Source organism: Grus americana, chromosome 7 (assembly GCF_028858705.1).
Source record: "Grus americana isolate bGruAme1 chromosome 7, bGruAme1.mat, whole genome shotgun sequence".
Lineage (NCBI taxonomy): Eukaryota > Metazoa > Chordata > Aves > Gruiformes > Gruidae > Grus > Grus americana.
In genome coordinates, this window is record NC_072858.1 from 40,598,581 (window position 1) to 40,614,153 (window position 15,573).

Here is a 15,573-nt window from a genome sequence, read left to right on the forward strand (position 1 = left end):
ACTTTTGTATATTGGTGAGTCAAAACCAGACCATGTGCAGTGCGTTGCATTTTAGTCCAAGAAAAGACTGTGCATTGTTGAGCCCATAAATTAATATAAATGGCAAATACTACTATTGCATTCTCTTGTTTATCAAACTGCTCAAAGCAAAGGTTTACTACCATTGGCAAAGTTCACTCCTCTCATTTATCAAAACTGCTCTAACCATATTTCATGCCTCAGTAACATTTTCGGAAATATGTATAAAAGGGGATGAAAAGGAAGCTCTTGCAAAGTAATTATTTTACAGCTGCTGTTAATATTAACTACTTCTTCAAGGGCTGCATGGAGAAAGTCATAATCTACTTATAAACTTGTTTAACTGTGATGGTTTCTCAGATTATCCAACTCAACATGAAAAATATCAACAAAATTATGTTAAGGATTATTTAAAAACAACTCAAGTGCTTCATTTCCCCTGCATGATGATCACACTAGTTCTGTATCACGCACAACAAATATTACATCATTCTGAGCTCTGCCAAATGGGTCTATATAGTTTTTAAACGTGGACTTACACTGAAAGCTTTTTCCTATAACAAAATTATTTCATACCATTTAGTTCTAAATAATTTTATGGATCTGAAAGAGAGGAAAGTTATTCTCAACAATAGCAACATGAACCCAGACATCATCCAGAGACGAGGATCTCCACGGGACTCTCAGCTTCTCGGCACTCTTCAAGAATTTTATTGGGCTGAATAGTTTTACAGACCTTTATTTCTCCAGGCTTTCAACCTCATTATAAAATAAAACCAGCATTTGAGATTTCTCCGTGCTCCATTTGCAAATTTAGCTGCGACAAATTTTCAAGTCCCATTCCTAAGGGTGTCTCTTAATTTAAAATGAATTGCCAGTTTTCCAGGCTCGGTTTCACAATACCTTTTACGAAAGCCTTAAAGCAGGTGCTGAAGGAAGAGTTACAGAAAATGAGTAATCCAACACTAACACCTTCAAGCTATTCTACAATTAACTAGGAAATAATCTGAATAAGGAGAGGAAAAAGAAGACATTCATGGGATGCTGCTGCATTTGTTTCCTGCCTACTTTCCAAAACACTGCCATGCAAACCACAATATTGTGCTGAAGAAGTTTCTCTTGGATTTTGCAGAAACGTTATGTTTCATGGACTCCCAACAGAAGCCATCAACCACGCTTCAGCATCTTTCTTCCATCCCTGCCTCCCAGACTGCTTGTAGTGTCTTCACAGAGCAGAACCAGTCAACTGGCTCCAAAGTCATCACTGCTTTCTGTCTCTCTGATGTAATGAGCGCTGCTAGAAAAGAGAACTCAGACCGATGCCTCTCCTCGAAGCATCCGCAGGTGAGCCAATAAAGGTAACAGCAATATCAAACCAGCTACAAGGATCAAGGGGAAAACTCTGGGCACTGAGTAAGCACTGTGACAAAGCTAATCTAGAATAAGTTTAATAGCAAAAAAAAAAAAAAAAGTAAACAAATATTCAGGTTAAAAAAAAAAAAAAAAGATGAAAACACAATTCCAGTCAAATGAGCCACAGAAAACTGAGCCCCTGAATGGCAGCACTTTCCATCCTGAAAAGACTAGCAAAATGCTGAAGATGCCAAAGGCAGGTAAACTAAACAAACTGTATTGCTAATAACAAAACAAACAAAACCCAAAGAAAAGGAAAAAAGAAAAAAGTTTATTTTAATTAAAAGCACTAATTAAAGACTTTGAGAGACAAGGCAGATTTTCTCAAGAACAAAGGCAACACAAACACCCCAACTACGAGAGCGTTTAAAGAAGCAGCAAGCAAGCACTAGGGACTTCTTGGTTTTAATAACAGCTCAAATCAAAGGAAGAAAAATCCACACTGACAATTCCTGGAGGCAGAGCCGGTGCTTTCTAACCCAGCCGAGCCACGTAGCAGTGGCACACATCCCTCGCTTCTTTTTCAGCTCACATTGCAGTGGCTCCTAACCCAGGAACTGAAACACAGTAGCCTTCAAATTAATACATTGATCCAATAAAATGGGAAAGATAAAGCATTTCTTCAGAGAATCAAATAAAATGTTGCCAGAGCTTGCACCTTCCTTATAAGTAATTTTTTATTTCAGTCTCATAATTCTTAGGAACTGGATATATGGAACTTTCTTTTCTTTCAGATCTTTTATGTCAGAAACACTGAAAGGGGGGGAAAAAAGAACAAAGAATGAAACTTTCAAATACTGGGTCACGGTGTTTAGGTCAGAGTAAGACACAACCTCTCCTCCTGTGTTACCAGGGGTAGAACATGTAATGTACAACAGAGAGCATCTGTTTCCCACATAGGACTGGTAGCTTTCGATACTAAAGACTTTTCAGTGGAAAAAGCCTGAGTCAAACAGACGTTTCAATGGATAGTGTTCCTCAAAGTCCTGAAGCAGTAAGGATCAAAGCCTCATGACCAAAGAATCCTGAAATAATAACCAAAAGCCAATATGTACACAGTTGGGGGGCGAGGGGGAAGGTCACACGCAGAAATGGGAGAAACAACGTATAGGCGACGCAGCTCTGCAAGCTCACGACCTCTTGAAAATGCAAAGCTTACAAATAGACCACCACCAAGTAGCCCCATACGTGCTCCTCCGCAGCCTCGTCGCTCCCGCCACCAGCTTTCTCCATCAAAGACCACCAGCATCATTCCCACTCATCATCAGAAAACATGGCTCTTTCCCCTGCCAGTTATTGTTGTTGTACCTTGCTTGCAATATTTTGCTCAGCTTTGCTGCGCTGCTAGAAACCGACTGAAGTTCACGAGTGAAAATATTAAGTCAAAACAAAGGTCAGGATAAGCAATAACCTAAAGCTTTTGTACAGACGGTCAGCTGCTACACGTCGGAAACATTAGCGCTGCCACAGCTCTCGTAATTGATGCAGTGACTTGAATCTTGAGACACCAGAACTATCGGAAGGAAACCAGTTTAAGCACTGGCTTGATACTTAACCACAACCAAAACCAAATCCAAAATTGATTTTCTTCTGCTCAGTCCTTTTATTTCCACTTCCCGTATTAAAAGTGCAGTTCAAAGCAACAAGCCGCCTTGGCTGGTTTCTACAGTCAACAGCACGCTGCAGCACCTGAAATGCCCCCAACTATACCAGAATTTGTCCATGAAGTAGATGGCCTGGCTTCTGGACCTTCTTATTTCCACTCAGAAAAGGTGTATGTGTAGAGGAGAATGACAACACAGCGTTTCGCACCAGAGTTGTGTCACCAGGCGGGACACAGCAGCATGCCCGACCTCAGACTGAAACTTTTCACGGTTGGTCATTCCTGTCTACACCATGCCACTGTACTCCTTACTATTTAAAAATAACTAATAATTCAACAAGTATCAACACACCTCAAGACAAATCATTCCAAATTTCCTCTTTTTTGCCCTGCTTCCTGAACCAGCTCTTATTTTTACCATTGAGCTCGACAAGCCTGTTGACATTTCAAACACACAACGAACTCGGGCATTGTATGAATTTTTCATTTTGCTCTTTCCGTCTCAGACTACTCTCTTTGATTAGACTGTCTCTCGGTTAAAATTTCACTGCCCTGTGCATTGTGGTCAGGACCTCCCCATGCTTGTACCTCCTGAGCCACGGAGATGCTGTACTGAAGATGCTCCTGCCTACTGAACAAGAAGAGGGGACGAAAAGGTCTGCGATGGCTTGTCCATTGTCCTCAACATCATTTTCTCTTGTTGTCTTTCCCTTGGAGGGATAATCCAATTCCACTTTGTCACATTACCTGGCAAAACTCCTAAAGGTCAGAGAAAAATAGAGGCAGTGCAAGGGAGGGTTTAAATCACTTTCTCCAAGGATAGATCCATTTATCTCCTGCCAGGCCCACTAGATCTGCGACTTGATCATCTCTACCGTGGCCAACCCAGTTTTCATACCCGTAATATCAGAAAGGTTTTAATCAAATGGCCAAGTATCTAAAGAAGACTTCTTTCTGACATAATTGATTGCTTCAAGAACTGAGCAAGCTTTACACGAGCTCCCATAATTGTTAGAAGAGAACATACAAAGGTCACATTTTTCTCAAAGGCTTTTAATGCGTATCTGTGGTTTTAATTGGCAACTGACTGTTGCCTTATTTTACCTTGCAAATTATCCGTGTTACCAAGCTCCTTGTAAAGTTAGGTAATTTCTGGGGCTGCAGCTAGCAACCTAAGAGAGTAATTCCATAGGACTCCATCAAAAAAAAAACCAAAAACCAAACCCTAACAAAAAACAGTGGTAGAAAATTCAAACTCATCCAAGCTTGGCAACAAATTGATAAACTATTGCCTTAATCACGCTCTGTGGCACTGAGTTTTATACAATTAGCACTGCTGCTAAGCAGAGAAGCTTGAGCAACTCTTGTGCTGGCTTTTGAGGAGACACCCTTAGTTTCACCAGAAAAGAGATTTACATAATTTACAGTTTAACAACTTCTGCTTGTGCTTTCTTTTTTCCGCTAATATTGTTTTCCTAAAAAGATGGACTGGTGTTGAGTGTAACTCCACTGAAACCGGCAACCTTGCATCGACATGTTTTTGTGGGAAGTTTTCATTCAAATTTTGCCCCCGAGAAACTATCATTTCAGATGCTAAGGCCACCTCTCAAATAAATACAATATCCTTAGTGCATGAAGAATCCACTCCTTTCACAAAGTCAGTGCTCCCCAAAACTACCTGTAAAAACACTACTTGACTCTGGTCATCAGATGATTCTTTAAGAGGAATGAGAGCTACTGCACAGTATTAAGAGCAGATAATATACACTCACTAAGAAGATCTTTTGTGTTATCAAATGAAGAATTACAAAGTTTTATATACAACCCAAATGCAACTGGGTGGTTTTCTTTTCAGGGGTTTGGGGGGGGGGGGGGGATGGGGGGGTGTGTGGAGGGGGAGTTTGACATCTCGTATAGTTCTTTCTACCAGCCATGTTACTAATAAACAAAAGCACATTTGAATTTTAATATGTTTTTGCTTCTTTCAGATTCTTCCAATAATGCACTTGGAAATCCTCTTTGGTTGGCAATGAGCAAGACCAAATCCTTTCCTGGTGTACAGGATAAGATTCCTAATGAACAGGGTCCAATACGGAGCTGGGTGGCTCGGGTAGCGCATCCCTTGTCCAGGCTCCTTTACCACCACTGGACTCCGGCAGTACTGCTCCACCCAGGGACGGGAAGAGAAGGGCAGCGGGCCCCCAACCACCCCAATTCACCCGCGCCCCGACATTTGCCTTGGCACTAACACGCAGGCAGAGATTTCAAGTTATTAATTACAAAGGTAGCAGCAAGTTAACAGGGAGAATACCACTCTCCCAGGGGATTAGAGACATTATTTTAGCTGTGAGATAATTTATCCATAAAAATTGGAGTTTTCTTTTCCTTATTCTAATGCACTGAATTTAATTATTTGTTGGAATCAGGGAGGAAAGTCTGTGATTCTGCTTTAAATGGCAAGTAGCATCAAGTTTTGCATTTAGGCACTAGAGAACTCTGGATAATGAATACTGATAAAGGAAAAAAATAGCTGCTGATTTGGATTTAGCTTTATATGCGATAGAAGCTGATCTGTTAACACCAGCACTTTGGAAAGCCACGACAGTGACATACTTGGAGTGTCAAAAACAGTCTCCACCAGAAAAAACAATTATTTTTTCTGTAATATCTGGAAACCTAAAGCAAAAGCTTCAGAAAAAAAAAAAAAAAATCAGATGTCAAAAAATTGTAAGCTGTTATCTTAAAGATGAGGCCACCTGTCCTGAGGTGCGGCCCTACCTTCCTCAGTGCTTCTGAACACCCAAGAGTTTGGTCGCTCTTTCTTCCCAGGCCCTGATTAGACCTCATCCTGCTTTTACTAAGACTGTAATAATATTGGAAAAATATTATAGTAATTCTCTTGGGGCAGCCTTTCAAAAGACCTGGGTTGCCTTATTAAAGAGGTCATAATGAACCAGAAGGAGTCGGATCAGAATAATTAAAATTTAAAGCCTTCTAAATTATTTTTAAAAGACAAAGTCCTTCCTACAGTGATTTATCCCTTTAAGTTTGCAATCTCCTACAGAGCGAGCACCAGCTGAAGAGCCCATGTAGACTAATGCAGTGAGTAATGACACTAAAAACTTTATTATTTACAAAGCCAAAGCAAGAGTACACATACAAACGAGTTACAGCAAGAGATGTCAGTAGAGCCGACACATCATTACGGCCCAAAGGCACGCTACCGTAATGCATCCTTCAGTCAGTCTTTACTACGCCTTCCTTTTTCAAAAAGAAATACTTAACGTCCTTGTAATGAAGTACTGGCAGGCACATCCAAAACCACCCCTGACACTCTGGAGGTAATGGAAATCCATCTCCTGAAAATTGGGAAGCCCTGACTTCAAGTCTTTCTCTAAATGAAAGTTGGATGATGCCCCTTGACACATCTTCACCATCTCCAGCATCAATGATGACTGGGCGTCTATTCTCATTACAATCATCAATTGTTCATTTCTCCCAAAATAAACCTTGTAATGATCAAAGTTATCATCAGATGTAATGGAATATTTACTAGCATCTGCTTTCCTAAGGATTTATGACATTTATTTATCGTTTAGCCAAAAGAACAAACAGATGTTTGAAGTTGTTTATGAGCAGCTGCAGCAACAATTTAAGTCAATAATGTGCCCTAAATTGATTTGCACACCTCTAAGACCTCTGTTCAGTTAGGTCTAGCTGAAAGGGTTCCCCAAAGTCAAGCTGTGACCTTGTGTGCCACCACACTTGAAAGAATATAAAGCCAATTACAATCACAACTGCTACTTGTGCAATAATGAGAGAGAAAATACTTAAAAGTCACTTGCTGGTGTTGGAAACGAAATTACGTGCCCGACAGCTGCCGGCAGAAGAAGGTGCATAATTATCATAATTTTACGATGCTGGTGGGAAAGGAACAGAGTATTAACAACGAATGCAGACACCTCTTTCTTGGAGAAAGATATCTCTGAGGACTCTTACAGTAGTGACCTTACTACCATCCCCAATTTAACCAGGAAAAAAGGATTTGGTAAAACTGTCAAGTGGCAATCCAGAGTTTTGCTCAAGAACGAGTAATAGTAAAACCGATAGTAAAAACTGCTGCCTGTATTATATCCTATTGGAGTCACTTGTACAAACAGGAGACAACGCAAGAACAGCGTGACTATGCAGGATTACATGATGTAGTGCTCGTGGTACCATTGGACCAGGACCCTTTTCACTGCATCTCTACGTGGAACTAAACAACAATCCTCCTCTCATTTCCCTTCCTGGGATTCAATCATCTCCTGTCTTTCTCTGCTCTTTCCAACTTTATGTAACTGTATTACCGCATAAGCCTGCGGCTTATCTGAATTCATCGCCAGCAGCAATCCCCCAAAGCTTTACCTGGGCAGAAAAACAGGCTACGTGGGTAATGCGCCTACGGGGCAGGAAGATATGGGGAGGAGAGGGTGGATCAACGCCCGCTTCCCAACACGCTGTCTGAAGCAGCCTGGAGGTCGCTGAGCCTGGGGCTGTCCCTGTGGGGCTAGGCGTGATTTGTGCACGCATTTGGGATTACTCCAAAGCATCTCCTAATCGTTTGGATTACTCTAACACGTAAACTGTGCCACTGGTGAACTGACTGTTGTAGCCAAGGATTTACCTGCAATAAACAGTACTTGTAAAAAAGCAAGGTTTGTGCAGGTGAAAATAGAGTATATCAGTCAAGTTCTTTACAATTATGGAGAACAGCATGTTCTTCACAAAAATATCTAGTTATCTTTTCCTGTTTTGTCATTTCTGCCCATTTGTTCTCTTTCTTTCTCTCTCTTTTTGAAGCAAAACTAGGTATTTCTAAAAGGCTTTCTTCTGAACAGGGACTCACATGCCTCATTATTTTGGTACCACTTGTTTGTCTTTATTATTCTGTCCCATTTGCACCCTTCTAGTTTCTCCCCTACAGCATCTTTAAACCACAGAACTATTTATCATCTCCTATAAAACCTCTCCACTTAAGATGTCACCATAAACTCCTGTCCTCAAGATCAAGGAGGACTGTGATATCACGCATCCCAAATCTCAACTATTAATCTGAATTAAATCATAAATACGTTTTCATTTAACGTTGTACATATGATTCTCCTCCACTTATTGCGCAACCCAGGCTTTTGCCCAGAACATTCATTAAAAAAAAAAACATGAGAAGTGCCGAAGAGACTTAGAGCAGGAGATCAGTGCCATCCAGGTTTTTTCCCCCCAATTTTGTTTACTCAGTTTAGGGGGAAAACAATGACTCATCCTGAAAAAACACCTAAGCTTTACTTAGAGTTTCCCTCGAAAACTTGCACTTACAAGGGTCAGATTTGCTCTTCTAAACAAAAGCCATATATATCATGAGATTTAGTTTTCCATCTTCTTCCTGCTCACAGTGGCTAAATTCAATACTATAATCTATGCCATAAGGAGTTTAATTAATTAAGCGGAACTTCTAACAGCCTCTGTTAGGTGCAACTCCAAAGGAGAGATGAGAAGAACCCTGCTTCCCAATGAAACCCCAAGTCATTCAACATTAAAGTTCAAAAATGATCTTACTTTTGACAGTTGCTGTTCGAGTGCAATTGTAGAGGATGGCTAACTCCCCGAATACTTTGCCAGGTCCCATGGTGCACAGCTTCACGCCTTCTTTTGTCACTTCAACCTTCCCATCTGTGAGAAAAAGAGGGAAAGAAAGAAGACAATTTTAAAAGGGAAATTAAGTTCTTTCAGACTTAAGTTTTAAAATGTATTCGATTGTACTGAGAATAAAAACACCAGAGTCCTACAACTTGAAAGCAAATTAAATGTATTATGAAGCAGAGCACATAAACTCAGAAAAAGGTTAAAAACGACTGCTGCATATATAAGCTTTCGATGCTTGAGTTTTCTTAGCGGAGTATTGGTACAGTCGGGAAATACTTACTAGTACACTAAGCTCAATGTGAACTTTGTTTCATGTATTACACTTCCAGGTGAAATTTTCTCCAATTTTTGTGTTAAAAAAGGAAAAGATTTAGGTCTTTAACACCACACATGAAAACCACAGAGTAATTTTGCTCATTTTCACTGAGAAACTAATCCCCAAGAACACTCATCCATGAATAACACAGCTATTATCAAAAAGAAAATTACTTTGACCCGTGGCCATTATTTAATTCCCATCTCAGTGTACCTTTCCTTTTTGAACATTTCATCTTAGGAGAGCAAGTCTGCTTTATCTGCTTACCAATACCTCGCCGGGAGGAGACACACAGGGGGGATTTAAAAGCAAAAGTTGAACGAAAAGCAAGTGGCTCAGGGCCAGTCTGGGGGTTTCAAAGGCCATCGGGGGAACAAGAGTGAGGGGACGGGAAGGAACTGAAGGTGGCCCCACCACCTCCTGCACACACAAGTGACGCCACGCAAGAAGCAGAGCACACGTGTGGGGGGAACGCAGGGCGATCGTGCTTACGACCACCATTTAGGCTGTAACAAATACAGCACAAGACAGAAAAGTAAGAATTTCAAATGTTATCAGCTACTGAAATGCCTCCTCTCACCCCAAATTGGGAAGCAGATTGTTAAGGGCTCCTGCTACCCCAGCCCCCAGGGCATCGCTGACTTGCTCTCTGTGGTCTATACGTGCAAGAGGGAAGGTCAGTGCTTACTGGCTCTTACCTGCCTTATGGCATTTGTATGTTAAGAGACCAAACTGGGCCTCAAATGCTTGCAAAAATACGTAATGCCAATTCCTTTCATAAGAGATTATAGAACCCTACCTCCTACAGAGGGAATCCAGAGGTACTCACTACAGAGCAAAACCACCATCATAAATAGAAACTTCTCCTACATCATACATATGCCATAAAATCACGTCAGCCCTATCTATCCACGTGTAAATCTACACCATGATACCCCACAAAGCAAAGGATGACTCCAGCCTAGCCATGCTATTCCACCAAAACAACACACCAACAAGGAAAAGCAAACCTTGAAGACTGAAATAAGTTCAGACACCATATACCTTCTAGGCACACAATAAGGTAATTCAAATTGGGCAGAAAACTTCAAGTATTTTCATAGCAGTATAAAGAAAGAGGGTGAACGGAAACAGGTACTGTACTAAGGCAGGGCAAACTTTAAAGGCTGCCTTTGAAGGACAAAGTATTTTGGAAGGAGAGTGGTCTTACACTGTCTGGTACAATAAATCAAGATCTATTGCTGATTAAAAACATTAAGTTTAAAACAAAAAAATCCTGTTATTTATGAAACTAAAAGTTATTGTTTGATAAATATCATGACCCAAAGGTTACCTGGCCTGTGGGTGTGTAAAGATTGCAGCAGTGTGTTCTGTATATGGAGCCAGGCTGAGAGAGTTGGGGTGGTTCAGCCTGGAGAAGGCTCCGGGGAGACCTTAGAGCCCCTTCCAGTCCCTAAAGGAGCTCCAGGAAAGCTGGAGAGGGGCTGGTGACGAGGGCAGGGAGTGACAGGCCAAGGGGAATGGCCTGAAGCTGCAGGAGGGGAGATGGAGATGGGATGTGAGGCAGAAATCCTTCCCTGTGAGGGTGCTGAGGCCCTGGCACAGGTCACCCAGAGAAGCTGTGGCTGCCCCTGGCTCCCTGGCAGTGGTCAAGGCCAGGTTGGATGGGGCAATCATCACTAGTAAGGCAGCAAATATACTTATGAGTGATTACTTATATAAGTACATAGATATATGTATCTCCACACTTTTATATAAGGAGGACAAAATACCATTCCCTTTGGAAGATACTGGCCAGGTATGGTGAGCTGGCAGCCGCAGTGTGCGCGGTTCCGCAGCTCCCGCCACGGCAAGAAGAAATACATAGGATGGCAACGTGCGAAGGCAAACGGGAGTATGAGGGTACGGCATCCGTCACGTTGAGTAGTCACGTTAACCATTGACACTGCACAGTCAGCACCTAGTAAAGGTCTGCCAGGAAAGCACTCAACTATATTCACGCAGTAAAGCCATCACAGAAATACTAAAATATGCAATATAATACTTCGGGGCTAATAAACAACCCTGAGAATTAAATTCTGAGGTTGCTGATTTGTTGTTAGCTTCAAAGGGACACCAATTCCATTCCTTGTATTGGCTAACTTTCCTTTAAAAGTAAATTTATTTTATTATTATTTTTTAGAAATGTTTGATTCGTTTGTTCATGGTAAATATCAATCTCATATGAGGCACAAAAATAGGTATTTATCTCAAGAAGGAGCAAAATCAACCTTTAATGGTGCCTCACACGCTTCAGAGACTCCTAAATGATTTTGAAGAATACCCTTTTTTTTTTTAATAGAACTGAGCTTCAGCAGAGCTGAAATGGGGATATTTCTGCAAAAAAGCTCTGCAATAGACATCTGCAAAGGGAATGAGTTTACCTCGCTGTTAGCTCATGGAGTCGTAACTGGTTCCAGAGAAAAGACAGCCAAATCTGAGCAGCAATGCACAAATAGATCATATTATTCAAAAGCGTTTTGAGATCTGTCCCACCAGTCAAGATGTCATCTGTTGCTTACCAAAACAATCCATGCTAATCATCCATCTTCGTAAGGAAGCTACATATATTCCCATATCTCATTTATTTTCTTACAAAGACTTAAAAATAAGAAGCTGGGTTCTGAATCTTATGGCTCAGTGGGTTTATGGGGGGGGGGGAGCATTTTTCACTGTATTAAAAAAATTCTGTGGTTCACTCACGATCATGCATGATTACAAGTCATCGCTTCATCATCCACAGATGCCCTCCAAGGATTGGAAGAGGAGATGACAATTCCCACGAGGGAGGGACAATGCTGCAAAAGGACCGCCTTGGGGTTGGACAGAGCCCCCTGGTGTAATGCACAGAAATATTAGCTCAGCTCCCGTCAATTTACAGCCTGTTTTTCACATGTAGAAAGCTGAGCTCTCCCTGCCGTACCTTGATAACAAATTCCAGCCTGATTATGGCAAAGGACTTTGAGATTTGAGATTTGAGATAGAAAGCACAATATTGCAGAGACTATTTTTACTACAGTCTTCATGACCCTTTTACTGCATCGATCATTTCCCCCAGTACACAAGAAGCATATTGGTGATGAAATTAAAATACTAATTTAAAATTACAGAGAAGATTTCCCAGTACAATATGTGGATACAGGCAAGATGACGTCCTACAAAAAGAAAACCAAAGCAAACTGATTTCACTTGCAGAAGAGGGGGTCAGCTTCCAGAAGGCAGAAGTTATTAAGATTCGTATGCAGTTATCCTACCCACCATCAACTTTGTGTTTCAAGCAGCAGCTATAGAGTTGAGCAGAAAACCATTAAGCTTCAGGAAACTTCTGGGCAAGCACAAACTCCTCAAATTCAGTTTCTATTTCATGGCAAACCCAAAAAGCCATCGGCATTACGCAAAAGATTATAGTTACACTTTCTCATGACCCAAGATGGTGTAGGGTTTGGATATTAGTCAGAAAAAGAAACAACAAACATTTCTTTTGATAAATTCAATAAGGATTTTCTAGATGAGAACTGCTCAAATTTGGAGGTGGTTACCAATAACTACTCAGCAATTTAAAAATGCTTTGTTTATAAAAAACCAAGAATAATTTAAATGCTCATTTAACATTTGCACTCAAACTAGTTTTATTCATAATAATGATGTTTAAAGCATAGATCATGGAGAAGACACACAAGACTGTGGGTGCGTTTCTTGCTACAAAACCTGGTTCTTCCAGAAGCATAACGTGACATGATGCACAGGCCTTGTTTGTCAAAACAAAACTAAAACTAGACTTCTTGAAACCTAAAGAACATGAATTTCGTATGCAGTCATTTAATAGCACTTTCTACCAGTTCTGCTAATGAAGTGGTGTTTTGATTCCAGTGCCTGTTTCTTATTTTGCAAATCTGAATATAAAATCACTACATGCAGATGAAACAGCTATTATGAACCTTCTCCTGTTTCTACTGGAAACAATCAGCAGGAACGCAATAACATGACAATGGCAGAAATAACGTTTTTCCAGAAAAGCCTCCCTAAATCAGTCTGAAGGCGAAAACACCCTCTGTACCTGCAAAGACGGATCAAACTCTTCACGCAGACCATGGTGTTCTCCAAAGGGAAGCAGGTTTCACTCGCAGGAAGATGAGCAATGCCTTAGCAAGGCTGTATTTTACAGTCCCACCTTGGACCGAGCAGCAGCTCTCCGCTCGGGAAGAGAAGGGATGCAATTACCAATCCCCTAGCCTCTCTGCTTTTGTTTTGTTGGTGGATTTCTGCCTCTGTTTTACCAATGCTAACCTATCTCCTGGCTCTACTGGGAGTCATCCTGGTAGGACAGTCTCCAGAGATTAGCATAACTAACTATTAACAGATTTCCATTAATCAAGAGTGGAGTGAGCTTATCAATTTCTTTGCTCTCACCAACTGACAGAGTAAACCTGATCAGGGCTGATGCAGTCAGGGGTGTGAGCTCACGTATGCTAAGCCAAGTCCCAAAGTACACACTACTAAACCATTCTCATCTCCTGTACAAGTGTACAGTGTGATCCACAAACATTTAAGTTAAGAGACTATGGCTAAAAAAAAAATCACGATAGCTAAAACAGTATTTAGCTTAAACCGCTTCTGCTTGCATTGTGGTCCTGACATTCTTCAGACAGGAATTAGAAGCATTCATGTAAAAATACCTTTTTCCCCTCTATTTAAATATTTTGAAAGAGGTGCCTCATACTTTAAACCTCAGATCCATCTCTACAAATGACAAATATGATGTTAGCTACTGTCAGAAACAGGGTGCTGTAGTAGAGAACGCATAGTTCTCTACGGCCTATTGTGAGTCATTCACAGCTCCCATCCAGCACTTCAATTTAGAATCCTCTGCACCACGAGCAGCCCAAGTTAAAGTTACTGGGTTACAGTAAAGCACTCTGCCTTTTCGTACCACCCCTCCTGGCTTTTAACAGGGTGCTGGGGGGGGTCCTCGTGGGGCTCCCTGCAACGATGAGCTGCTCCTCGCTCTCAAGCTTCGCAACCACCTGACACAACCAAATAGGAGAGCTACGACCGGTTCAGGAGGTGGCGGGAGCGCAAGCAGCCACTCGAGTAACCTTTGCCTTGGTCCACCACCCCCTGCTACGAGGCTGACGGTGTTTTATGTCTCCGGGCCCACCTCTGCTGCTCCTTCCCCCCTTTCGCAAAGCTCAGCGATGCTCCTGAAGCCAGAGCTCCCCAGTCCTGCCAGACAGCTGTATTCTTCTACCAAGCCACAAAACAGTCCGCGAGAGACTTCATTAGACAAACTCAGCTGCTGCAGGAGAAAATGTATCTTTTTTTTTTTCTAAGTACATAAGAGAAAGATTGAACAGGACAGTAGCCTGAGGAAGGCTGGAATTGAAAGGCAAAGGTATTCGATCTTTGTAACTACAGCAAGAGAAGAGATACGGGTAGGCTGCTTCTCTTTCAGTAGGGTTTAGTAATAAGTGTGCTGTTTAATTACAATTTAGTCTCCTGGAGAAAGTCTCCCATTCTCCTGTTGTGTAATTAAGCAATCTGGAACATTAAACACCTAACAATAAACTCCCCAGACCGTGAGCCAAAACCACCTCTCGTGGAAATAAAGGGTCTAACACAGCCGTAAACAGAAGGAATTTCACCTATTTTCTTTTCCTAGCTGGCAGCCTATGCAGTGCGGCTTTCCAGGTAGGAAATAAATTGTGCTTTTTTCAACATATCAACCAGATAAAGAAACCAAAAGAAATGCATTACAATATTGATCGATTAATGGAGATAAATTTGCAACTTCCTTTGAAATCCCTGTAAGACAAATACTAACTAATGCAAGTGATGCTTTACTGGAGGCAATAAGAAAAGATGGCAAAACGCTGCGTTTCTGCTGAAATACCGAGCATTACCGAATCCAACATTGATATTTAATTTACGGCTGAGCTGATTTTGTGCACGTTTCAAAGTGCATAGGTCAGATGCAAGCTATGTCAGCTTCAAGAAACTATTCCATATTGATGGAGGACAACACAAGTTACTTTTCATATAGACAGAGCATATCATAAAAATCTCTGTGTCTTCGCTAGCATGGAGGACTTACCATGAGTAAAGGCTGGCAGCTGTATTTTGCTGGCTGTACTCTGGATTCCCCTCAAGTCCCTATTCTTCCCCAGAATACGCCCCAATATCATCTGACAATGAGTCACTTCGTTAATGGTCCCGCGAGCAGTGAAACGGGCCTTCGCCACATCACGTCGCTGTCAGCAAGGCAAGTTTTACGAATCAATTCTCTAGCTCAAAGGGTGCCATCCGTTTGGCTTTCTCAAGATGCAGGTGACCAGCGTGAGGGTACAGAACAGAACACCACCTCCAGAAGCCACCAGCCTGCTCCCAACAGAAATAGCTGCCAGAAATCAGTTTAACCATGCATAATTCAAAATATTTTGGGTTTGGCAGATATTCAGAAGTCTTGATTATATAGGAGGCTCTTTGCTTCTTTTTCCAGGCTCTG

At 41.5% G+C, this 15,573-nt stretch overlaps 1 protein-coding gene across 2 annotated transcripts in view; it reads right to left on the minus strand.

The window, feature by feature from the left end:
* The window catches only part of PRKG1 (protein kinase cGMP-dependent 1), a 494,892-nt gene that overhangs the window by 292,285 nt on the left and 187,034 nt on the right, over positions 1–15,573 (minus strand). For both annotated transcript variants that reach the window (XM_054832400.1, XM_054832399.1), the window contains exon 3: positions 8,630–8,743. In XM_054832400.1, the coding sequence (XP_054688375.1) occupies positions 8,630–8,743 (114 nt within the window). The remainder of the gene's footprint in view (positions 1–8,629; positions 8,744–15,573) is intronic.